Source organism: Cygnus atratus, chromosome 5, assembly GCF_013377495.2.
Source record: "Cygnus atratus isolate AKBS03 ecotype Queensland, Australia chromosome 5, CAtr_DNAZoo_HiC_assembly, whole genome shotgun sequence".
Classification (NCBI taxonomy): Eukaryota; Metazoa; Chordata; class Aves; order Anseriformes; family Anatidae; genus Cygnus; species Cygnus atratus.
Genome location: NC_066366.1, coordinates 42,972,760 through 42,998,734, shown reverse-complemented (window position 1 = coordinate 42,998,734; position 25,975 = coordinate 42,972,760). Strand labels below are relative to the sequence as shown.

Genomic DNA, 25,975 nt, shown 5'->3' with positions numbered 1-25,975 from the left:
AGTTATCCAGGAAGAGTGACTGATACTTTCCTGGCCTCCTGAGTAATCTGCAGCAGTCCTGGCTACATGCCTCCAACTGACACAAAGAAGAAGGGCAAAGAAAAAAATCCTGTGCATGGTCATTGTAGAGCTGATCTCATTGCCTGCCTCTAATAAGACCCAGATGAAACTGCCTGATAGGGCACTATCTTTTCTTGTCCCACCTCCATTTGTGACTGTCTCTTTAGATCAGGAGCAGATACTAGTCTCCAGCCTTAATTTGGCTGTAATATTTGCCAATTATTTTAAGACATGGCGACACTAACTTCTATTGATCTCATTAAAAGTAAAGGTCGTTGTGCAGCTCATTTCTCAGGGCTCAATATTAGCTCCTCAGGCCAAAAGAATAGCATTGATTTTGGAACCTTAATCGAAGGTTAATTGGATTGAAGAGTGTATTGGGTTTTTGCTTTCTTCTGCAGTTGTTATTATGGCCATCGTCTAAGGGTTTGCTTAATCCTGCTAGTACAATCCTGCCCAATTAAACTGGTGTCAAATTAGCAAAGGGTGTGGACTGAGAAGAGCCACAATCTGAAGCCTGCTGTATGTCTCTGCTCTGAAATGGCTCTTGTCCATAGAAAATTAGGATGGTCACACACAAGAGATCCAATTTCACACTTTGTCCTCTATGATGCAGTTGTGAGGATCAAAACACAGTGCTCTGTAACGTAGCACTATTGCTATCTACTGATCTAGCAACACAGCAAAGTGATATCTGGACACATAAGATGTCATTAGGATTTGGGAGTAGCTTTTAGGGCTTCCAGAGTGTACTCCTAGCATGCCCCATACTCTCTCTTGGGAACTGAGGAAATTATTTTCCTGCTCATTCTACTGCATTTAAATGGGAAGAAATATTCTGACTTAACTAGCCAGGGAACTGAGGGGCTAGCTTAGTAAGTTTCTACAGAGAAGACCAGTTGTTGTTCATTTAATTGTTATTTGCATCTCTGTCAGACCTGAAATGGACAGGGGGATCATTTTCCCTTGGCTTTATATGTTGTTGTATTTCCTTGGATTTAACGTAAAGCATCTTGCTGAGACTCTTGAGCAATTGATTCACACTTACGCTTGAGACTGACTTTCAGTAAGAGAAGGGTTTGTGTGTTATTTAACTCTTTATGTGGTGTCTTTGCATAGTTCAGAAGCTGGAAATGCTGGAGGTCACCATCCTTGTTTACCAGTGCCTTGTGAACTGTCATTAAGCTTCAGGCAAGAAGAAATGTAGGAGAATCTGTAAGGAAACCTCTCCCCAGACTAAATCAGCAGGTGCCAAGAGCAAGAATAACCATTTTCCCCAGGAACTCCATGCTCCATTTCGTCTAACACTTGAGTTTTATAAGCACAAATACTTGAGACATGAGAGGTTTCCATACTTGCACTGACAAAAGGATTCCACCCTGGGAAATCCCATTTAAATTTTAGCAGCCCCAAGTCAGCGGCTCCTGGCTCTTGGCAGAATGGTAAATCCCACACTGAAAGCATATTTCAGGTTGCAAAGCTGTCAACCATCAGAAGGTAGCTGAGCTCTTTATTGAGCTAAGAGATATCATTGCAGTGAGGATTCCATTTAGTAGCAGAAGGAAGCAAAAAGCCACAATAGGATGAAGTGACAGATGGCAATAATTGCACACAGTAGCTCATCTTAAGTATCTTAGCTGTTTGCTTTCACTTCTCAGCTGGACAAAACATTTCACTGACTTCTGAATCATCCACGGCCCATGACCAGGCACTCAGTGAGCTGAAGCACACAGCACCATTTCCTTTCCTGACTCAAACACAAACCACGGCAATCATGGAGAGCTCTCCACTTGCCTGCCAGTACTGGCTGGTTACTTGGAGGCAATACAGCATGTAGCACAAGCACATCTCTAAGCTCCACAGCTCCCATAGCCCGCTGATCCAGCAGCCTCTGTGGACATAGTCAGAGCACCTACAAGGAAGGACAAGGAGGACCTATGCAGCAGACCATAGAGAATGTCAAGATTTGTATATGGACATGGTCTCTCTAAATGGATCAGTTAAAATCAGAATAGGTGCAAAGGGGGCGTGTGTGCCATCTGAGGTCTTCCTTAGAAGTCCTTGCTCTAAGCAGCCTTCCTTTCCTCCTTTGTATGCTACAAACAACTTGAGAGCCCCTCAGTCTATATTTTTCCTCCCTTCTCTGCTCTACCCAGCATCTCCAAATGTGTCTTCCCAAGCAAGAATGTAACTGCTGTTGTGTCTTGAAACAGGAACAACCCAGTTTCCAAGTGGCCCCTTTCTTAACCCTGGTCTTCCCTCAAAATTCACACCAGCTCGTTCCCTCATAACTCCCTTCTCCAGGCTTCCCTCCCATTGTCAATATCCTAGCTGCATTCTCATCCTCGGCTACACTTACACATGAATCAGTAACTGTTCCACAGGCAGATATTTCAGTGTTTGCACTTGTCTTTAGAAATCAAAGCCTTCTCTGATTAAATGCCATTACAGTCCAGCGCTTGGACGGATCCAGAGAGATTAATGTGCTTTTGGGCAGCTTTAATGATAATCCTGCTACAGACGGTATTAAGTAAATGTCAGTAACCTGGTTTGAAGCGAGCTTTCACCTCAGGGATCCTTTCCATTTAGAGGAGAGAGGCTCAGCTTGCTTTTCAAGGGTGCGTTGTCACACAAGAGAAATCCTGCTTAGTGAAGACTCGTCTTCCTCTGCCCAGTAAAACAAAATGGAGTAAGATGATAGCGGAGTTGATAGATAGATAGATTGAGGGGATTTATAGGGAGCTAATGCATCTCTTAAAAGCCAGAACTGCTGCCTAAGTCACATCATACTTTTGAAACCTTTGTTGCCACCCCCTCCTCATGCTCCTTTCAGTGCCTACTGCCTTTTGTTCACTTTGCCACCATGCCATGAAGCTCCTTACCCATGGCATCAACAGCAGCAGCTGATAATGGACCCAGGTTGTATTTGTCACCATCTGCTGCACCTCACCAGAGAAGTGGTCTGGGGTGTGCGTGGCTCCTACCATCTCGCTGTGGCCATAACAACAGACCCTTATTCCCCATCGCATGCTTCTGAGGGTCTTGGTATCCCCTCCTTTGACTACTTTATTGGCAATCAGTAAAAGCTAATCATTAATTTGGGGGGGCAGAGAGAGAAAAAGGACAAAGAACAGCTCAGCACAGGTACTGAAACTGCAGAAATGTCGAGTCTTACCACTGAGCTGAGTAACATCATATACCTGACAGATTGCCAAAACTTCTGAGGCTTATACCTTGCTGTAGTAAGAGTTGGTTGACTTTTTTTTTTTAATTACATTTTAGACATCATTTAGAGACCAGCAAAATATGTGGTTTCCTTGCTGCATGGAACCTATTGTGCCAAGATGTCACAAAACAACCTTTCAAAAGGGGTGGATGAACAAAAATAAGAGCTAAATTTTCATCCTAAGTCTCTTCTATCAGAATAGATCTGCTGCCCAAGAACTTTGAGGAAGCCCTGCTCAAAATCTGAACATTGTTCAAGAGTCCTCCTGCTAATGCATCAGAACAAGCCTTTCTGACAGTTTCAAGACTGAATATTGAGAAATATTCAGTTTTGTATCTGAGTGCTGTGGGCTAGATTTGACCTCTGCCCATACAGCAGAAGAAAAGGACTTATGTAAGACATGTTCACTCAAAGAAACAACTCACTTTTGACCAGTTGTTCTGTCTGGGTGAATGGAGCTGACTGGGTGTTCTGCCATGGACCAGACTTTTTAAATCTCTTGATAACAAAGTACATGAGCTATCATGTTCTCATGAGTCACACAATGGTGCTCTTTGCAGACCAGATGCATCATTGAGGCACTTACCTTGGTAGATACAAAGAAAGATCATCAGCACAAAATAGACACAGAGAAAGAATTGTGTCTACCTCTGAACAGCTGACAAACATCTCTCTGATGCCCTTGCTGGGAGGGAGGAGAAATACTAGTGACCCAAATGTTCCAAATTCTTCCTGATGGAGATGTGGAAGACTAGAGACTGCATTGTCTACAGGTGAGTCATTTAAGAAGTCCCTTTAATGAAAATGGACCAGACATCTTGCTGGGAAGAGAAGGTCATTCACTATTGCCCATTGACCTTGGCTTGTTCATCACAATTAGAATGGAAAAAGAGTCTTAAAACCTACTTTAACCTTTGAACTTCCTTTCCTGTATTTCAGCAGAGAAACACGTGACAAGGTGCCTGTCTTTTTGCCTGTAGAAGTTACTAGAAAATGTCTCATCGGCTTCTGCTGGGTGTAAGACTAGAGGAAGAGGTGATCTATGCAGAGAAAAAGGCAGGTTGCTCAGTCCTCAGTCCTGTAATTTGGCTGACCTCAGGCTGACTTAGGGAGGCAGCTGAGAAGATACACATAACATTCTCTCCTTGTGGGGCATACCAAACTCACATTTCCCATTCCCTGAAAGGTCTTTGGTATGTCTTAACCAATGCCACATGAATTTTGCCATAGATAGAAAGGGAGCAGAGAGGAAGAAGAGCAGAGAGGGAGGAAGCGTTCAGATTTCAGAATTAAGTGTATGGACGGATTAAGTACAATTGATTTTATGCTGTACCTCTTTGACAGCCAATCAACCAAGTGAAGCTTTGAGGCTCATCAATAGGGCACAAGGGGAAACACAAGAGCACTGCCTCAATCAGCACTCACGGACTGAGAGGGGTGGCTTTACACTGTTGAATGGCTGAAAACCCTTTCCCCAGGCATATTCTCAGACCTTCTTGGAAGTAATGCCTTCTTTTCCTCAAGAATCTCTTAGCAACAAAGAATCCCCAGCACTCTCCCGACATCATGCCACACATACAAATTATTTCACTCATCGGGGAAATGTAGGTTCTCCAGGAATGAAATCTGGCAGCTATTTAATGAAGGGCAGCAAAACTTCACAGCACTATAGGGCCAAGAAGCAAAGAGAAATGTACCCAGTTGCATCCAGAAGAAAGAGGGAGATTTTGGAAAGCAGACCAAAACAACACACGGCAGAATATTATGCAAACCACCATGGCTGAGATTTCAGCACTCCAGCAACAAGGATCACCTAAGGCCTGTAATTTACATCTCCTTTATAAGGAGACACAGCTATTGGGTTACAAAGGCTACATCCCATGCATTTGCCCCAGAGAAAGGTAATGCAGAAAAAAGAGAGGGGAAGACAAGGGACAAAAAAAGATCAGAGGCTGAAGCTGTTCCTTTAGGATAACAGGAACTGCCGTCTTGGAACAAGCCATCGGTGTATTTAATGTAAGAGCATGGTTATCACTTGCAATCTGTCTCCTTGAAGATATCTCTAGCTGTGCAATCCTACAGGACAGTGTTCCCCAAAAGGGATTATATACTTTCCCAAGAGCACAAGAAACAAGATTTTTCAGATTAATTGCTCTGTTCATATCTGTATGTGCTCCCTTTTCTGCCCCTTCCCGTTCTGTCAGCGTTTGTGTCCAACATCAGGTTTGCATTGCCCACCATGCCCGGTTCAGAAACGGCTGAGAAGCTACCTCATTGACATCAATGCCATTCCTCTCCATGTACGCCCTGTCGTTCACCTGCCCCCCTTCCATGAACTCCATGAGAAGGACACGCCTTGTTGAGAGCTCCCAGTAGATCCTGGGGACCTGAAAAGAGAGAAGATGGGTTAAGTCAAACAACAGGCTGGGGAAGGAAGGAGAACATATCACACACAACCCAGGAAAGGAGTGAAAAAGGAAGAGATTGAAGGGAGGCCTTGTTTCTTTCCTGTACACAAGGGAGGTAAATGCAACTATTGTCACTGCAGGCCTCTTCCCCAGGCCAGCAGCAGTATGTGCAAGGACAACACACCAATACAATGGCAGCAGAAAAATTGCTTGTGCAACACTCCGGGCCCCACTTTACAAAATTTTCACCACTTCCCTCTCCCATTACTGTTTGATAGCTTTCTTATCTGCTCTGCAGCTCCTACAAGTGGCCTGTATAGCACCTATTGCAACTTCCTGAATCATCCACTTGGCTCCTTTAGGCAGGAACTGCATCTCGTTTGCTATGTACAGAGCTCACTTATGCAGCTCTAAAAATGATAAGCCATCGTCATAAATTGTATCTCAGCAGTGCCCCTTGGAACACAGACGCATTTGAGCTGACAAACCCTGTGTACTTAGGCCATCTGCAATCAAACTGGGAGAAAAATCAAGTGTCACAAATAAGGAGCTTGTCATAGAAACCCTGGGAGACCCTTAACTATCTTATTGCCAACGTGACACAGTAACGAGCATAAAATGTCAAAGCACTTTTCATTCAATCTGCAGTAAACCAAGCTGAGTGAGGTCTAAGTAAGAGGCCCTGTGTCACACAGGGAGGCAGTGACGCAGCATAAGAGAAGCCTTCACTCAGGCTGGCTCCCCCTTTTCCAGCCTCTCCATGGGCCGCAGCCTCCTCCAGGCCACATCCACCTGCTCCACCGGGGGCTCCTCCACGGGCTGCAGCATGGAGATCTGCTCCATGTGGGACCCATGGGCTGCAGGGGGACAGCCTGCTCCACCAGGGGCCTCTCCACAGGCCGCAGGGGAACTGCTGCTGCGTGCCTGGAGCCAGCTGGAACTGTCTCTTATCTAACACGGGGCAGTTTCTGGGCTCTTCTCACAGAGGCCAGGCCACCCCAGCAGCTCCCCTGCTACCAAAACATTGCCACATAAGCCCAATACAGCAGCCTTCCCAGCTTATCTGGAAGTCCACTCTTTGCAGAGTTTAGTAAGGGAACAAACCAACTCCAAAACTAACAGTCCCCTAGCCCTTCTAGCTTCCGTGGTGTGCTTCCCAGACTCACATATCCTTGCTGCCTTAGATCATTTCAGTTGACACTCATTCTTGTCTCAGGATTTACAGGGGCAAGTCACAGGGCTTACAAAGCACCATCTATGCTCTTGGAAATGCCTCTCTCACTCACAGATGAATTCTTCAGTGATTTTTTTAATTACTCACAGATGTTTGGCTGTAATGTTAGTGCATGGAAACAATTTATCTCTGGCTTTAAAAGCTCAACCAGGTTCACAGCACAAAATCCACTTCTCAGCTTTCCTTCGTGTTTAGGAAAATTAATGATACCAGAGCCCAATTCTTCCGTTGCCTTTGGGTGATGAACACATCTCTGAATTGGCAGGTCAGACGGGAGGATCCATTATTTAGCCATCTCAAGCCATTTGTTATTGTTACACATATTGATATCATGATAGCTCCTTAACCCAGCAAGAAGGCGACTGGCCGTCTCCATGGGGATTTACTTCCCAGTATCCTAGTTACAGCTGCAACAGAGCTGCAGCTCACCAAGGTGCATCACTTCTGATAAGCGCCCACTCAGCAAAATCATTGGCCTTTGGCCCTCTGCAGCCTCGGTGGCTTTCAGCTATCTGTGCCAATGGAAAGGCCGCTTCCTGCCCCTGGGCTCCAACAGGGCTGCCCCAAACCTGGAGTCAGGTGACAAGGAATTATAGTCTTTGCATGAAGGAAATGAGGAGAAAATGGGTGCATTGGCCTGTAAAGTCTAGCAAAAACTCACCTCATTTCAGGCATCCATCACTTCCAACTTGGGACTTCTGAACAAACAGGAGGTTAAAACCTCATTCTAACGTGCGTATAGGGGAGCGTCCAAAAGAGTGTGCATCTTTCGCTGCCTTTATATATGTGCAAATGCAGTTATGTCAGTGACTGCAGCCACAGCATTACATGGGCTTGATCGTACTTGTGTAGTTACAGAATACACACAGCGGAAGCTTGTGCCCCGTGTATGTCAGCAGAAGATGTTCATGTGCAAGTTTGAAGATGGGAGCATATGTCTACAGAGATGGGGATGAGTGCTTATCTGGTTGTACTTGAGACATTTGTCAGTGACCTCTGCCAGTGCAGGGCTGGAGATGTGGGATATGTGTATCACCAAGGAAGAGCGCAGTATGGGAGCAGCTGAGTTTGTGTATCAAGGTAACATGAATGCATTAGCCATAGATGTGTATGCAGGATGTATCCTCACTTCCAGAGTGAAAACATGCTTTTCTGCAGGAGAAAAGATTCATGCAAACCTTCCTCGTGAGATATGCACACAGTACACCCAACACTACTTGACATCATCAGCGTCATTCTAGTTTTTGCTGTCCATATCAGCAGAACAGCCTAGGACGAACAACACAAAGAGACTGAACTCCACTCTCCATCTGTAGTTTTTCCAGGTGATGAATGAGGTGAATGAGAGGCATAAAGCGAGACTATTAATGCACGTACATGCATGAGAATATGTACTCCCTCACCTTCAGGAAGTCAAAGTTCTTCAGCATATGAGCAACCTTCTCAGCATTTCTGCCTTCATTGAGAAAATCCAGCTCCAAAGGTAGATTCTTCTTTGCTTCTTCCACCAGCCACATGAACTCAAAATCTGGAAAGATCTGCTTCACAACCAAGAGGAGAACCTGAGAACAATGAAACAGAAAATCAGCCACATGCCAGCTCCAAAGCCACACAGCTATACACAGTGCTGCCCTGGTAGCTACAAAAAGCAGATGCTGTTTTGACAGATTCATTCCATGTAACTTACAGACACCCCCCCCCTCCCCCACCCCCCCCCAAAAAACACCTTCCTGCACCCTAAGTGCTTGTAGGGTTCCTGCAGCAACATAGTACAACATATGGTGTCATGCCTTGATTCTGCAACACAGATTTTGGCTTGCCCCTCCACACAGGCACACCCATAAATTGCCTGATGGAACAGACACAAAAGGGCAGTGCTAGGAGCCCATCTGCCCTCTACCTAGAAATAAGTGAGCAAAGCCCTGAAGAAGAGAGGACAAGGCCAGATCTTGCCTAGGGAATACCCCTAAAGTGACTCTTTCCTGAGTCTCTAACTCCTCTAACTCTACAAGACACTGTTTGATTTCATTTGAACAGCCCTCAGATAATGCAAAAGAGGAATATCTAAAACTAATGCTTCTCACCTCTATGCCACTTCTTCCACTTCTGAGCAAGAATTTTGATGACACAGAAAACCCACCAGGCAGTTCAGAAAAGACAGTGGAGTTCAGATACAGGTGGTAGGCTACAGATCTCTAAAGGGCAGTTCTGCTCAGAGGTCAGAGAGGCATTTGCCCCTCAGTGTCAGCAACAGACGTCCTCAGCAACACTGAAGGTGGTGTTTTCTAAGTACCGTATCTCCACCAACTGGCTTTCTCTTCTTCTTAAGGAGATTAAGCATTCAGTTGCACGTGGCTTTGAAAAGACCAGCCAAAAAGTTTCTGGAAATGTTTGTTTGCAGCAACATTTAATAAAGGGGCAAGTGACAGGCAGTTCTTCCCGAAGTAAATCAAGATTATACAACTGGATGGCATAAACAAGGCTGCACAGCAGCCAAGCATGCTTTCTATTCAAATGAAGGGCAAGTTTCTCTGCCAGTGTCACAAATTTACAGAAGTTGACAATTTGGACCATATATTAAGAAAAATAATCTGTTGGGTTTTTTAACTATTTGAGTCATGAAACAAGAATAAATCTTAAAGCACAATCTACTTTTCTGTCCTTATCTTACTTGTATGCCCATCTGGAAATGAAAATCAACTTATCGGTGTGTGTTCCTGGACAGTTTCCCTTTCTAGATCTCCACCACTGAGGTGAGAACTCCTGGACTGCAGGAGGAACATTAAAACACATCTACAGAAAGCTCTTGTCATTGAAATGTATGACAAAAAATAAATTCATGAACTGTCACTGCCCCTGTTCAGCTGTGCAAAAACATTTATTCTCCACCTCTGTCTCTACTTCTCTTATCTAAATGTCAGTACCAAGCTCAATGTTCCTTTAAAATGTAATCACCAGGTTCCAGACACTATTGAATGATTTTTCTACTGTTATATCTAGAAGCATAAATCCTTTCAAATTTATGTCACCCAAACGAAATGTAACCAGCGATCTTCATGAAGATGTACATAAACTTCATAGGGGCTGCAGGATTATTTTATTGGTGCTTGATGTGAGAAAATTCATACATTGTTTTTCGCTTTCTTTAAATGCTCTTTCAAATCAATTTGCCAACTTGATCATCAGCAGTGACATACTTAAAAAGTATTTGGCCTGTCACTTTCCTGACATCTGTCTAACATATTGTTCTGAAACAAGTATTGATGTAAGAGCAGTGAGGGATCTCTCTCTGGATTTATCAGATGTTGTCCTGATTTTTAAAGAGTCAGCACTGACATTATGAAACCTCAAGTGAATTTAGGAATTTTCCATCTAGGTTTTCCCATTCAGATTCCTTCCCATCAATCTCTAAAGGAGACTATCTCCACAAGTATTTCAATTAACCTCCTACCTAGCTGCAATGGCTGTCTGATTCTTAAAGGACCAGAACCTCAGGGGACATAATCTGTCCTTAAGTGAAGCCTACACAAACATAGTTCCATACAAGGATATGATGATGCATGTAAACCAAGAGTCCATAGGAGACCCTTTAAAAACAAGGCTGTATGTGTCATGTTGTGAGCTACTTTTGCATAACTGTGTGCACACAACAAATCTCCAGTATGACAAAACAGGATGTCTATAAAGCAAGGACAACGATGAATTGCCAAAAGGAAATACACTTTTAGTTTAAAGTTTCCCAGGACGATTAGTCTAAAACCACAAAAAGCAGGAATCATTGTAAAATTATTTGTCTGAATATCTCTTAACGGTATAACCACCAATCAGAGCATCACAGAATGAGGGGAGATTTTTCCTCTGATATCCCCTGTTACAAGCACAAACATCTCAAGGTGAACCTGGGTCCTGTTTCATTCATGCACGATCCTCTTATTGCCCTGATCTTACAGTCTTTCAATACTTTGCTCATCCTTGACTGCTCAGTGTCTGCTATCCCACCCCAAGCAGGACTGGCAGACATAATGTCTGCCAATAGGTGTGCATATTACTGAATAGCGGTGCTATACATACAGCGTATGTGTGCTTAGTAGGAGAGCTAAAAGCATTAGCATTATCACTTACAGACCTAATCCTTCCCCTGTCCTCCACCTCAGCTCCATCTCCATTTCCTGTTCCCTACCATACCACTGGCATCTTTGACTATTCGGATGCAGTGCAATGCCACAGCTTTTCCCCAGTTCCTCCCTCCAATGGGCTGGACTTCAGAAGTTTGGGAGAAGCTACAGCATCGCACTGGGAACATGAGTGATACCCACCATTCAGGAGAGGAACTATTTCCTAGCTGAATCCCTCATTTGTTTGTCTGCCCCTGTTACGTGACCCTCTCCATATTTCAATGTTTTTGTTTCCAGCACGAATCAGGTCAGCTTTAGGGGCTGATCAAGAAACAGAACTGATCCCAGCAACCTCAGCCGCTGTTGAGACCATACTGAAATGTAACTGAAAAACATGCTGGTCACTTTTCCTTGGTTACACAGACCTGACTGCTAGGGAAACTGAGACCAGTTTAATCCACCAGCTAATTGGCACACAGGCAGTAGAGAGACATCTGGGGCTGACTGATTTTTAAATCTCAGAAGGACTTATTCAGATGTCATTCATGCTCACCGGTCTCTCCTTCTGCCCTCCTTCACTCTTAAGCTCTTGTTCAGTCTCTCCATTCACACAATTGCCCTTACAGCAATCTTCACCAACTTTCTGTATTATTCCTGTAAGACAGCACTTACCTCTGTGGAGGTTTCAGAGCTACAGGATGGTGTTGGTACAGCTGCTCACGCTTTGGGTGAACATGTACCCCAAACATTTGCATGGCAACTGCTCTCTAAGTCAAAGTCAAGGGGTAACTTTACCTCCATGAGCAAAATATCCTTGGAGCTCTGAGCTTGGACCTTTGGGTGTTGGATTTTCACTGCCACCGTTCTCCCATCTTGCAGCACTGCCTTGTGCACCTGGGCTAGTGATGCTGCTCCCAAGGGTGTGTCCTCAAAACTCATGAAGAGCTCTTTTATCTGCCAAGAGAAGAGAAAAAGGCATTAGCTTGGGGCGCCAGAAACTATCCCTTCGTAAAGCCCTGACCACAGGCCAGTAACAAGTATGCACCAAAGCTGGACAGACTCAGCCCTTTCATCCTGCCTGTGTCCCCTGCCTGATCCCTGTCATTGCTTGGCTTCCCAGCGAAGCTCGCCAAGGAAGTGCCTTGAAGATGCTCTGTTTATGGAAACTTGTGTCAGAGCCCCAGCAGCACATTTCACCTAGGACATGGAGTGGCCAGGCAGCATCTGAGGTACCCCTCCATGCTATCCTGAAAACAGGTTGGAGCGATTATGGTCAGCAACCTTGGCTATTACTGGGTGCAGTGGCCTACAGTTGTCCCTTTTGTGTCATTCTTTTGCAGCTATTTAATACCGCCCACCATCACCCTCCTGAAACATCACAGTGCACGCTCCCATCGATTACAGCAACATCAGCCAGCTTACATGGTGAAGCCAGCACACAACCAGGAGCTGGACTTGTTGGATTCAAAAAATGCAGTTTACACCTATTGCAGTTTACACCCGTCACTTGGCCTGAAAATACGTTTTATGTGACTGACTTTCTCATGCCTCAAATGAAATTGATCAGTACTCTCAGCTCAGAAAAAGCACCAGATGGGGCCAGCAAAGCACTTTGTGGGCCAGAGAGGAAAGTTTCAGCAGCTCTGGGCGTGTAAGTCAGGACTAGACTATAAAGAAAACTGCAGATTAGGAAGTAGATTCACCAGGGGGATGTTCAGGAAGCAAAAACCTAGACAGATGTGGCTGAGGCAAAGGAAGACAGGCGAAGGCCAGTCTGCCCTGCATAATGCAGCCTTCTGCTAGAGCCCCTCAGTGCCACCCTGAGGACACTATCACCACCGTAGTGTGCTATCACTCTGGCTGACTAGCCAGGCCCCTCAGCACATTTAAGCCCAGAGGGGGTGTCAACATGGTTATGTTGCTGCTTCTGGCACAGAGCCAGTTCATGTAATGCTGGTCGAGGGTTTCTGTCCTGCTCTGTATAGCAAGGTGCAGACAAGCACTAAGATTTCCAGAAGACTCAGCAAAGGGAACCTTCCCCACCATCTCCTTGGGCTGGACTGATCTCGGGTGAGCAGCTGAGAAGCCTGTAATTTATGCAGCACCAAAAAAGAAAGAATGCCAGTGCATTTTTATAACCTGCTTTTTAAAAGGTAATTAAAGATGGGAGCTGCAGCGAGCTAGTAATTAAATATGAATAAAGACTTTCTAAGCAAAGTCTTGATGCAAAGTGTTAAACGAATATTCTTTTTGCTGACAAGGAGGAAAAACACTACACAAGGAGCAGCCTGTTCCCTCCTGCAGCTGCCGGGGAATGAGCCCCCTCCCACACCACCGTACCCCTTCTCTCCCAGCCCCTTCCACAGAACCCTATTGGTAGCAACAAACTGGAGCGTTTGCAGCAATTAGATTCCAACAGAGACTCAGCTGCCTCCAATAATTCACTAGGAAGGTGCCTTCATTTATTTATTTAATTCCATTTGGTCCCAGCAGCAAAATCAATTAAGCAAAACAACTGCATTTAAAACCAACTAGTTACGTGTTTTTTAATTACAGCAGGTCCATAATTCAAACCTATTGATATTCCCATCTCAAGAGAGAAAGGGTTTTTCTCTCCTCCCCATCCCTTTCTTTCTTTTCTCTCTCACTTCACTACATTTAGGGATTCTTGTTTCAGACTAGTATAAAGAAGCACCTACAGGACGACAGATGGCTCAGGGGATTTGTGTTCAAGACAGAGGGATTTCTACCCTTCTGTGAAGTTTGTCTATCAGACAGAGAGACTGTTAAGGGGAAGAGACTCAAGGCGGCCAGGAGAAGCATGCTGGGCTATGAGATCCCTAAGGAAAGAAAAAAATCCAAACAGAGAATTTGCTACATAAGGTCAAGCTGGGGTTTTCTTTCCCTCTTCCACTACCCTACATCCTCATATTAAAGGGATGTACCCTTTACAGAATACCAGCCAAGATCACTAGTCCACCTGTCATTAAGATGGTAACATCCTCTAGAGGTTAAAGCTCAGAACTGGGAGTTCATCGGCCTGAATCCCGCGTAAGGTACGTTTATTGTAAGACTGCATATAAATTAGATAGAATTCCACCTGCTCTGGATTTCAAAAGCTTTTAATTGCCTACGCTGTCAATCCAACCATTTTCACTACTACTGAATGCATGCAGGAAAAAAGAAGCTGCACTTATTCCCTCTGGCAGGAATAATATATACAATATTATTACGCGACTAAGTTTTCTGAAGAATACCATTTGAAGAAAGCTGTCTTGAGGAATTTTTTGGGCAGAAGGATTTCATTTAAAATCCTGTTATCAAGAAGAGGAAAGCCAGGTTAGCAGTCACGTCCATTAGAGCCAGCCCAGTGGCCCTGCTGCAGCTCAAGGGGAAATCTGTGCGCCCCCGTGGGCTCCAGGCCAGGGCAGCAAGGGGAAGGACTGCACCAGGGTCAGAGAATTGATGGCTCCTCCAGGAGCAGAAGGGTAGAGCGTGCATATGGGGGAGGGAGCAGATCACAGCCAGGCCATTACACGAGCAGGTGTGAGGCTGAGATAAAGCAGCAGCACAATTACGGCTGAGCTCCAGGACCCCACTTAGCAAATTGCCCTCATTCATTATGAAATTGTCCTTTTGCAGCACACTGGAGGCAGCTAGCGCCTCTGAAGCAGGCTGCATGTCCCAAAGAGGCAAAAGCGAGTAAGAGGCTGCATGACATGGAAGCAGAGAGGGGGTGAGCCAGGCTCAAGCCAGGCTCCCACACTGCGTGCCGGAGCATGGGGCTCCTTCCCTAGGAAAGGCACTGCACCCATTTCATGCAGGTGATGGACTTGCTGGAGCAGGCTGCAGGCTCTTGATACTCACAAGTACCCAGTTAATAAGGACCCTTAACAAAAACTCTATCCATCATTTCCAGGGTGGATAATTAGCAAGCAAAGGTCTGGGACGGCCTTGGAGCCCACCTGACAGGGTACTTGAGGAACTCTCAAGCTTCTTTCAGGCCACAGCTGGTCTCAAAGGGCCTTATCAAATTGGCTGTTACCATCTGTAATCCTGGCAGGAGATTAAACAAGCACAGTTTCCAGACAGGTTTAATAAAGGTTTAAAAGAGAGAGAAGGAACTTTAGGGTTGCTCTTTGAAATGAGCGGGACAGCCAGCTGCAGGCTTACAGCTGCAGAGGTGAGCAGCACCCCTGCACACAGGTGCTTTCCCTCATTAGCTTGCTGTACATCCAGCTGCCCAGCGGGCACGTGCTCAACCAGCAAATGAACGTGTCATTGTACTTTACTGGTTGGAAACACAGCCCTGACTGTTTAATTCTAAAGAACGAAGCTTGTTTAATTTAAAATATGCAAAATCTTTTCATGATTGTTGGTATTAGTATTCATACCTTAGGAAGCCGATATAAAAGCTCTTACAGGATCTATATACTTAGACACTTATTAGTATGTATTTGTGCTGAGGTTGCACCTAGAGACTGTCATTAGGCCCAGAGTGCCATTATAGGAGGTACAGAGCCACTGAGGGCCCCGTACAAGCTCATAGACTCCAGGTGTCCCAGGTTGTCACCTACAGGCCTCCTCGCGTACTGAAGTGCCTTCCCAACGCACACACGGCTCTGCCCAAGTTTTGTGGCACACGCTAGCTGATGCTGCAATGCTGAGCACCAGGACGCCTCAGAATTTTTTGTGCATCCCGTCCTTAAACACTTAGGAAGTTACTGGAAGTCAATTGGATTTAAGCTCCTAAGTCCTTTCTGAAAGCATTGCCTTACAGGACCTGCCCAGCATGTTCTGAGAAGTCTTTGGCAGAGCTAGGATTTAACCCAGATATCCTGAGTTACAGCTCGGTGTCTTAATCTTCAAACCATAAACATTAAATGTGCATGTCTTGCTAGCTAATTTCTTTTGAAATATATTGCCTCTGAATCCCAACCTTTTTATATCCATGTGCTGTAGCAAATGATCTAATATTACAGCTTGGTTTCAACCTGCCTGCTCCACAGAGAGGTGTGTTTCCTTCGCTCCCCAGAAAGGCTGCTAACAACGTACCCTGGAGCAGAAGCCTAAGTCATGGAGCCTCTTCCTGGCCCAACACTACGTATCAGCAGATGGATGTCACCTGTCAGCTGTCTGCTCGGGACAAATTCAGGATGCAGTGAGATGCAGGATCACTCATGCCCTTTTTTATTTTTAACTAAAAGCTGAGACTTTCTAATCATTGGAACAGGGTGCCCAGGGAGGTGTTTAAGAAAAGGTTGGATGTGGTACTTTGGGACATGGTTCAGTGGGTGATAGTGATGGTAGGGGGACGGTTGGACCAGATGATCTTGGAGGTCTTTTCCAGCGTTAATGATTCTGTGATTCTCTAATTGGAGGTGCCTCAATGCTCAGCCCTGGTCAGCTGGCAGGCTGAACCCTTCCAGCATGCTGCTCCAGACTCCTGTATGTGGTGCAGCCAGAATAAATCTAAATAAAAATCTTTTGCACTTATGTATCCTACCCAGGAGGTTTCCAGCAGAGTCCAGGGTGTTTTTGTACTGAGCCAGTACAGTACAGGTGGGTGACAGCACTGTACAGGAGACTTTCAAATGCTCAGCACTTCCCTGGGAGAGTCCTTCACCAAAGCATTTGAAAACTGCCTTCAACAACTTCTTTTTTTCAAGGATTTTAAAGGACTGTTTAGTGTGGAAAGAGAGACAATGGGGAGGGAATGTCACAGGGCTCTATAAAATCACTTCAGTCATAGAGAACAGGATTGGGAATGTTCATTTGCTTTGTAGAAGAACTCAGGAGCAGCAAATTGTCAATTAGCACGCAAGATAAGCTGACAGTAGGATTAAAACCAGCAAAAATAAGTATTTTTCCCCTCTACTGTTTAAGTAAGCCATGGAACTCATTGCCAAGGGTGTTATGAATTCCAGAAGTATTCCAGAAGTCCAGGTGGGTAGAAAATCCAGCACAAATTATTAAACACCAAGATACAGTCCCTTGCCCAGGAAATCTCTAACCATCAGATTAGGAAGCTGGGAGATCATACCACGTAAAGTTTAATTGTATGCCTGCCATGCTTTTACAGCCTCAGACTCTTGGCCAGCACTGGCTATGCTTAGAGACAGAGCAGTGGCTTCATCTCCTGGTACGAGTACCTCCATCGTTATGTTCTTCAGAAGCTCTTCCCACCACACTGACCAGTCTCGATGACAGCAGGATGGAAAACGCAGGAGGTGTTTCACCTGCTGCTAGCCCGGGGCTCAGCTGCTGTTTGACAGCCTGGAAAGTTACTGACAGACTGTGGAGTTTCTAGGAGCGCAAAGGGTGCGGGGGAACAACAGCTGGAGGTGGCTCGCTCGCCAGGGTAAGCTCTAGCTCTGATAACACTGCAGCTTCATGAAATGCCTGTCATGCAACATTCGGATAATAAAGTTGCTGTTGGAACCAAAAGTACTGTAAATATGCCAGTATTAAGCATAAATATGCCCATATCAGGGAACTGTGCCAGAGCCTAGCACATCTGGAGAAAACTGCAGCAGAAGCTGAAACCATCTCAGCCAGAGGCCATCTGTAGATACTTCCCTGTGCTCCTCAGCTTCCCCAATCAAATCCACTCAAATCCATCGACAAACTGGGACCCGAGGGTGATGATGCTATTCTCTTATCCTCAAAAATCAATGCAAACTGAAACATTCAAAATCTCCACAATTTCACAGCAGATGTCCTCTTATGATCACAGCATGTTGTAATTGCTCCTGAGCCCTGCAATTTTTTTATATTTGGAGATAGCAATCTATGAGAAGTCCTGCTATTTCTGAAGGGGTGACTAGGCGATACACGATTAACTTGAACTTCTTACCTCAGAGGCCATGATACAACAGGGCTCCTTTAACAAACAGGATTGGGTTTTGATGGCCAGGAGCAGCTTTCAGCCTCCTAGCATTTGGATGCCAGACAGCAGCACAGGAAGATGCACGTGGGGGAGTGGCTATAAATCATTTCAAGACAAAGGGGATCATACAGTTGGGAGAGTGGTCCACGGAGGAAGATGACAGCAAGAGAGGGCTTACGGTAGGCAAATTTTGCACATCTCCTTGTGCTGTGATTCTCCAAGCTGGATTTCCTTTGACAAGGTGAATTGATTCATCTGTTTTTTCCATTCCTGATAGAGATGACACTGAACATTCCCCTCTTGATCATGGCTCTACAGATGGCAACTTGCTAAGATAAGTGAGCCCAGTCTGCAAGAACCTTCTCAGATTTACACAAGGATCGTGCCGTCTCATAGCCTCCCAGATGAAACATCATTGAGCACTGTGATAATGGGATCTGTGAGTTTGCTGGAAGACAGAACCACACATACCACTCTGGGAACAGAGCAGGTTTCCCAGGGAAGCTCTGGAGGCTGTAGCTGCCATCTTAACACTGCCTAGGATAGGGTCCCTTCTAATTCATGTGGCAGAATAGCTGAAGAGTTACTCAGCTGTAAGCCTGATATAACATTTCTAAGACTCATGGCTCCCAGAACTTTTGGAATTCTTTTTATTGACACAAGGACTCTATTGCTCTCAAAACGCCTTCCCTGGATGTAGATCCAAGGGATGTGAACCTCACTGTGGACTGGTCACCTTTTCAAGAACATACAGGTAACTGTCCATAGCACCATGGAATCACTGATCTCTGCAAGACTGCAAGACCATTCTCTAGGTATGAGAAAATGTTACCTTGGAGTACAGCAAGCTACTTCTCAGACAGCAAACGACATTTTATTCCTATTGCTCCAGCCTCTCTATCCCCTCTATGAAAACAAAATGTCACAGTGTTGCTCCAAGAATTATTAAGACAGCAAAAACAGAAAGATTAGATTTATCGCAGCAGACAGTGGATTATGAAGAATAATTTATCAAACGTCAGAACAAACAGCCCAGAATTTATAGGAGGCTTTGTTGAGTCAGTGAAATCTGATTGGACTTCTCCCCACCTAATGAATGCCAAGCCTAATTGATGGTTCCTAAATGCATCTGTCAAGAATATGTATTTATTAACTCAGTATTTTTAATGATATTGTAGATATATGCAGAATACTGGTTTCTTCTGAGTGGATTCCATGGTGTTCATATTACATATACATGTAAGTGTCCAAGTATATAGAGGTATACGCTGCATTCAAATGAATCCAGGTAACAGAGACGTGTATTCTGACGCACTGAAACAACATACGGCTTATTACAGAAAATCCCTACAACTTTCAGTGCACAGGAGGGAAAGCAACATGGTCCTTCTCCAGGGGAGACATGATGCACATTAAGCTCAGAAGAGCTGAGCTCTAACATTGGCTCCCCCGGTATCCTCCTGTGTGATGCTGGGCCACACGCCGTTGCAGAGCTCATGCCCAGATGACCAGAATTAGGGCTGTCCATTCGGCTATAAATCTGCTCTTACCAATTTCTCAGGACCAAAGTTGTAGCTTTAATATCTTTTTTAAACCTGTCTGCCTAATACATATACAACAGTTGTCACACAAAGAGCCACTGACATGTAACTTCATCTGCCAATGGTATGAGTTTGCTCCTGGCATGCGAACCACTGCTAACTTGGTTAATTACTGCTAACACTGCACAGCAATATCACAAAACCACTGAGGGCTGTCCATCGACCAGTCTTCTGGGAAAGGGCTGAGATGAAGCTGGAATATGAAGTTCATCTTTTCCTGTTCTCTGTACCTTGTACCACTTCGGTACTCTACAGCCTACTGGCAGATATACCACTGAGAATCTTCTCTGGGATCCTATCAACAGTGCTTCCCAGTCACAAAACCACCAATGCTACAGAAGAACTCTGCTAAAGGAAGAGTCCTTTATACCCTCATCTGGAAACCAAAGTATGTCTACTCTTCCACTGCCCCATACCTAGGATCTTGCCTGTACCCTGTTCTGCTCACCTACCATCCTAGTTCTGTAGTTTCTTGTGACTAGAAAAGCAGCAGGAAAGCCTATGTTAAGACACCCTTGCTTTCATCTCATCCATCCACTGAGCTGTACAGCAACAGTACCAGTCTACTTGCCATAGTAACTTCAATTGTTAGAGAGCCATACTTTGAGGAAAAGCACCTTTTATTCCATCCCTGATTACTCCTGCTTAATAGTCTGTGCTCAGGCTCACACACAGTACCTTCATTCATTTTCCCGAGTTAAGTCAGATCCTTAAGACAAGTTAGATCTGTCTGCGAATATCACTCATGCTGGATCGAAACCAATCCCAGTGGTGACAGCTCCACAGGCAGTAACAGCAATGAGAAAACAGAGCTGATACACATCTCCTGAGATCCCACCTGAGAGCCTGAGAGGTGAACGTCATCTCCTGTCTCTCTGAAAGGGGAGCCACTTACCCATTGCTCCTAAAAATAATCCAAAGCCCTGGAAGACTAGCCAGAATACCTTTAAATACTGCTCATCATGATAATCCAGATCAAATGGCAACCTCATTCTTCTCCAAGTTTTATTTTTCCCCTGGACTGAATTCCAGAGCATGAATGTGATGGTGAGAAAATGCACTCTTGCAAGAAAGTTATCCGAAGAGTGTTTTTGTCAGCAGCCCATGTCAGCATCAGGTAGCATCCCACAGTTCAGGCCCAGGTTCCAGTGGGCCCTGCCCTTCCCAGCCTTGCGCCTCCCACGTCAGCCAACAATCCTTCAGTACTGGTAAGATGCAGCTAGCTGCCCTTGGAGGATTCAGAAAACAAAGATGTCCCACACCAGGTTGAACAAGCAGGACAGAAGCCTCAAACATTCAATGAGCAGTATGATCAGACTGTGACAAATCAAGCCACCTGGTTCTTGGTTGGATTCCTTACAACCTATGCTGCTGAGGGGGTAAGATTAAATATAAAACAAAAGTTGCTTTAGTTCTAAACAAAGGAAATCACAAAATTCATTCCCATAAACTGTAAGGATTGTCATGGCCAGACTACAATCTCACTGTCTCAAGAACATCCTTCTGACTGTCACAAGGAGATAAATGTTTTTCATCAATGAAGCTCTTGGGTGTCCTGCTACCTTCCAGAGAGACAGAATACCAAGATTAACTCAGCTCAGCATCCTGGTAAATGCTATCAACAGTTGGAGGGGTATAGGTTTTCTATTAGCATCACTACAGCCTCTTCCATGCTGAGTTTCCACTCAGTTGCCAGTGCTGTTCATCGTCCAGGTGCCGGTTTTACAAAACACTCTTAAAGCAGAGAGACTGCACATTACACTTCTGACATAAGATGGATATCCTGCTGGATAGTGAGAAAACAAAGAATCCAGACATTACCACAGGTCTTCGTACAACATCCTTTGGCATCACAAGCACATACGGCAAACCAGAGAGAAGAAATGGTCAAACTGGGATGCCTCTGACCCAGCCTCTAAACCATCCATGAGTGTGAACATTACTTCTGGTCAAACCACTCCATTTCAGCAGACAGTTTTCCTCCACACCTGTAATCCTATGCTCAGAATTAGGTTCCATGAATTCTTTCGTTCCAAGATGTCCATTACTAAAGGTACAGATTTTGATATAAGAAGCTGCATCACAATTTTAAGTTGCAAATCCACTTCACTTCCCTATAGAGAAGCTAGGAAGAACTTTGCATCACTGAAACGAATCATTTCCTCAGGATCCCCCTGAATGATAACAAACTACTGGTCCCTCTAACGCCCTGATGTCACTATTGGGACAATGCCCACTTCCTCTTGGCAGATGCATTTAATCAGCACAATGACCTGGCCTCTTCAGCAGCCCCCTTGTTTCCACCTCAGAATAAGCTTCTTGTGCAGCTGGTTGCCTTCCTGCTATCTTAAACAATTTCCCAAACCCACTTTATGACTTGCCTCCAACAGCAGCCAGTGCTTTCTGATCAAAAGTCAAGCCACAGTCCACCAGCAACTGTGCTTCTGTGGAACAGAAGGTAGAAGACAACTGTCTCTCAAAACGCACACTAAATAGTGTCATTGCACACTGTTTTGCATGATATAAGCAACTTAGTCTACACAAAACACACAGAGTAAAGCTGAGGCACGTATACAAATATAAATTCCTGTTCACTTCCTTCCATTTCATCATGCCGAAAAAGCAAGCAGTGACGTGTGAGCCACTTACTCCCTCCAACGGTGCAAGCCATGGGGCACGCAGATGCTCCAATCTGCCCCACGTTCCACGCCCTCCCCTTGCACATACAAGCGCTTCCCTTTCTCTTAATCTGCTCTTTCATCTTGAGCTGTCTTCCACTTGAGTTGAACAGTGTTCATTAAAACCACTGTTTTATCTCTGTCTTTTTGGAGAAATATTACTTCTCCTGCACCTCTCCTGTCTGTGAGGATGGAGCCATACCTGTCAATTTTTGAGACAGATTGGAATCACAACTCTTCAAGAGCACACCACTTCTCCACACCACCTTCCTTTTTTTTTTTTTTTTGTTTTAATTGAAAGACCTCACTCTCTTTTCTCCTGATAATAAAGGAGCTCCCCATCCTTGTTACACTAGTGAGCAGTGAGAACTGCCAATAAACCTCCTTCTGCATCCTGTCTGCCCAAATGGATTCTCCTACTCCATGGTGCAGGAGAGGGAGTGGTGGCCCCTTTCTACCAAAACCCTAGGCTTTGAGGCTTACTTCATTCCCTTTAAGTTCTTCTTCAGCTCCCCAGCAATAGAGCTGAAAGTGCTAACGCAGCAGGAACATCCCTCTAGCTCCTAAGGAAGACAGCAGCAACAGCCTTCTGCTTTCCTAACAGCTCTGTTAGCACGTCTGAGCAGCTTCCTTATCTCCCTCCCAGCTTTCTGGAAACATTCCACCAAGTTCTGCCTCAAACCACCCTCCTGTTTCCTTTCTCACTACAACAGGCAGTGTAACCAACCTGTCAAGCACGCCTGCACCCTTCGCCTTTTCACCAACACTGACCTTCCTCTCGATCTCATTTCCAAGCCGGGTCTAAATCCTGCATGTTCCTTAAGCATGTTCCGACGCCCCCAAAATGTTTTGTTCTATGAGCCCAGTTCCCATCCTGTCACACCTTGATACTGAAACACCTTTTTGCCCCTGGATTTGACACATGCACACTAGTCTGGCCTGGACCGTACCTATTCCAAGGATCACACCTATTCCAAGGCAGGGTAAAGACTGCTGCTCTGTCTCACCCCTTTGGCCTCACCACAGTCTGTTTATAGCCTTCCACTAACTCCTCTGCTCTGTTGACCAAACTTGCCTGTTTTCCTTCACCTTCATGTCTTCAGGGCTTATTTTCAACCTATCTAGTAGTCCCGTATGGTCCCTGACTTTGATGCTGTGCGTTGATCTGTTGTCTTCTATTTTCTAACAAAGCTGGAAGCTTTCTAGGGCAGAAACTGATTTTTACTCACACCTGTATAGAGCCTGGCATAGTGAACTCCTCACCCATGACTGGAGCACCAAGTACAAGTGCTCACAAATGACAGGCGACAACAATTCCACTGTTCTCCTCCTTTCTACCCCAAAGTTCCCCTTCCGCCTGAGCCACGCACATAGCGAGACACATGCGGGTCTCCAATGCACACAGAGCATCTCAAACTCCTGCAGACGTTCCCAAATGACACGTCACCCCTACAGATGCCAGCAGCACATTTGGAAGGAAACGCCACAGAGATGGGGCTAGTTGGCACGTTAAGCAAGGAAATGAGATTTAAGAAAGCACCGAGAAGCAAATGAATTTCCAAGAGAATTTTGACTCCTGGCATAAACACGTCCCTGCCACACACTGGCTGAAACCAGAGTAGGAAAGGGTCAACGGACCCACAACAACAGGCTCAGCTTAGTCACAGCCAGGCAGAGGGATGCTCTGCCGCGGACTGCAGAGATGCCCCGAGGGCCCTGTCAGCTGTAAACCTGAGCAACAGCAGCAGTCCTGTGAGAAATAACCAGCTGCCAGAGCCTGAGGATACGTAGGGACCTTCGGGAACAGACATCACCTGTACCTCATCTTAAATGCCTCTGATTCAGTTTTTGAAGCCTCAGGGCTTTGAGAAGTGCAAGAGAGAAGGGGTGGGGAGGAGGAATGTCTATGACCAGGTTTATGTGACCATGCAGAGTGGTAAGGGGATTTCTGGGGATATACAGTTAGGAGAGGTGGGCTACAAGCACCTTACTGGCAAGCAAAGCTGTACCTAAAGAAGTAAGGAGGTGGCACGGGGCAGTGCATTTGTGTGCACAGCTCGTGTGGGGAATGGTAGGCAAAATCCTCCTCCCATAGAGAGGTAAGTGAAGAAGAGGGCCAGGATGGGTGTTTCAGTGTGTGCATGGGTAGGGTGTGCATGGGTAGCGGAGCGCTGTTTTGCAGGACACATACCTGCCAGGACAGCACTGCTTACACATGAGTACATGCTACACTGGCGGGCCTATTTACCTCCTGAAAGACAGAGAGGCAGAGGGAGGAGAGATGGGTGCTCCTGTGAGTACTACAAGGAATACTTAGGTGTGTTTCTTCAGAAAGGGATGAGGTAAAATGTTTCTAGGCCTGGGACAAAGGGCAGGAATAGCAGAAGCTGCATTGCACTGCCCAGCAGCCTGTCACCAGGGTGAACAGAGGCATGGCACAATGAAAGCAGGGAGAGCACAAAGCCCAGTCTCAGCCAGATTCTGCCTAGATATGTCCTTTCCTCTGGCTTTGGCCATAATTACATCGATGCCAAAATTTATCAGAAATTTATCCAAATGTGATAAAGTTTTATTGAAGCACAGCATTACCCCAGAGTAATACAGGTAACAGATGCAGGAGCATAGATGTGAGGTAGACATGGAAGTACATATAGCCTAGCAGATATGGGTATCTCTGCCTGAATGGAACACATATCAAGAAGTGGATGTAATGAGGTCACTACATTACAAGGAAGATGCTAAGAAGGTAGTAAATCCCTGCAGAAGATGTAAAATTCATAAATCACAGAATCATTGAATCATTGAACAGTTTGGGTTGGGAGGGACCTTAAAGACCACCCAGTCCCAACCCCCCTGCCATGGGCAGGGACACCTCCCACCAGAGCAGGTTGCCCAAAGCCCCATCCAGCCTGGCCTTGAGCTCCTCCAGGGATGGGGCAGCCACAGCTGCTCTGGGCAGCCTGTGCCAGTGCCTCACCACCCTCAGAGCAAAGAATTTCTTCCTAATGTCTATCTTCCCAATGTCTAATCTAAATCTCCCCTCTTTTAGTGAGCTAGTTATTGCTACCGACTGTGCCTTGACAGGATACAGAAACATCTGCACACCCAGCAGACCACTCAATGGAAAAAAGAGACCCAGCTGTACAGCCCACACCACAGAGAACAGGGTGCTGGGACTGAAAAGAAGTAGAGGTAGAATAACTTACAAGGAGATCTGGATGGTACCCAGGAGTTTGTATCCTTTGCTATTCTCAGACAAAACGTATGGAGACACAGAGAAGTCAATCAAGAGAAACAACTGCACACCAAATGAAATCCACAACAGACTCTCTGCCAACAGCATTACTGGCACTGTGCTGGGGAAAGGCATCCATACATCCCCTAATGATCAGTCATATGATCACAGCAGCCCAGAGCTCCCTGCACTGATTGAGAGAGGAAAGTCCTATGCTAAGCTAGCCACATATTTCCTGCTTCCTCCTTGTCAAACTTCCTTCTGAATATCAACCTCTCCTTTCCTCTCCTGACTGTATTTCCTCTACTTCTCATGCCTCTACTCTGATCTACCTGCTCCTTCTACAGTTTGCTTATTCTCTCCGCCTTCCTTCACTTCCTTCCATGTTTCTTCCCTTGCCCCCAAATCTTCCTGTTGGGCTGCCAGGTCTCTGGTTCAGTGACATAACTCAGCTGATTTACCCTTCTTAAAGCAATGTCTGCTCTCACGTAAATCACCCTCCAAACCCAGCCTGTGAAATGGGCTTGTT

The 25,975-nt window shown here is 45.4% G+C and overlaps 1 protein-coding gene across 5 annotated transcripts in view; it reads right to left on the bottom strand.

Moving 5' to 3' along the window:
- Positions 1–25,975, bottom strand: part of ADCK1 (aarF domain containing kinase 1) — an 87,615-nt gene that overhangs the window by 12,144 nt on the left and 49,496 nt on the right. For all 5 annotated transcript variants that reach the window (XM_035539273.2, XM_035539275.2, XM_050710734.1 and 2 more), the window contains 3 exons: positions 11,839–11,997; positions 8,332–8,490; positions 5,557–5,673 (listed from right to left, as the gene is read on the bottom strand). In XM_035539273.2, the coding sequence (XP_035395166.1) occupies positions 5,557–5,673; positions 8,332–8,490; positions 11,839–11,997 (435 nt within the window). The remainder of the gene's footprint in view (positions 1–5,556; positions 5,674–8,331; positions 8,491–11,838; positions 11,998–25,975) is intronic.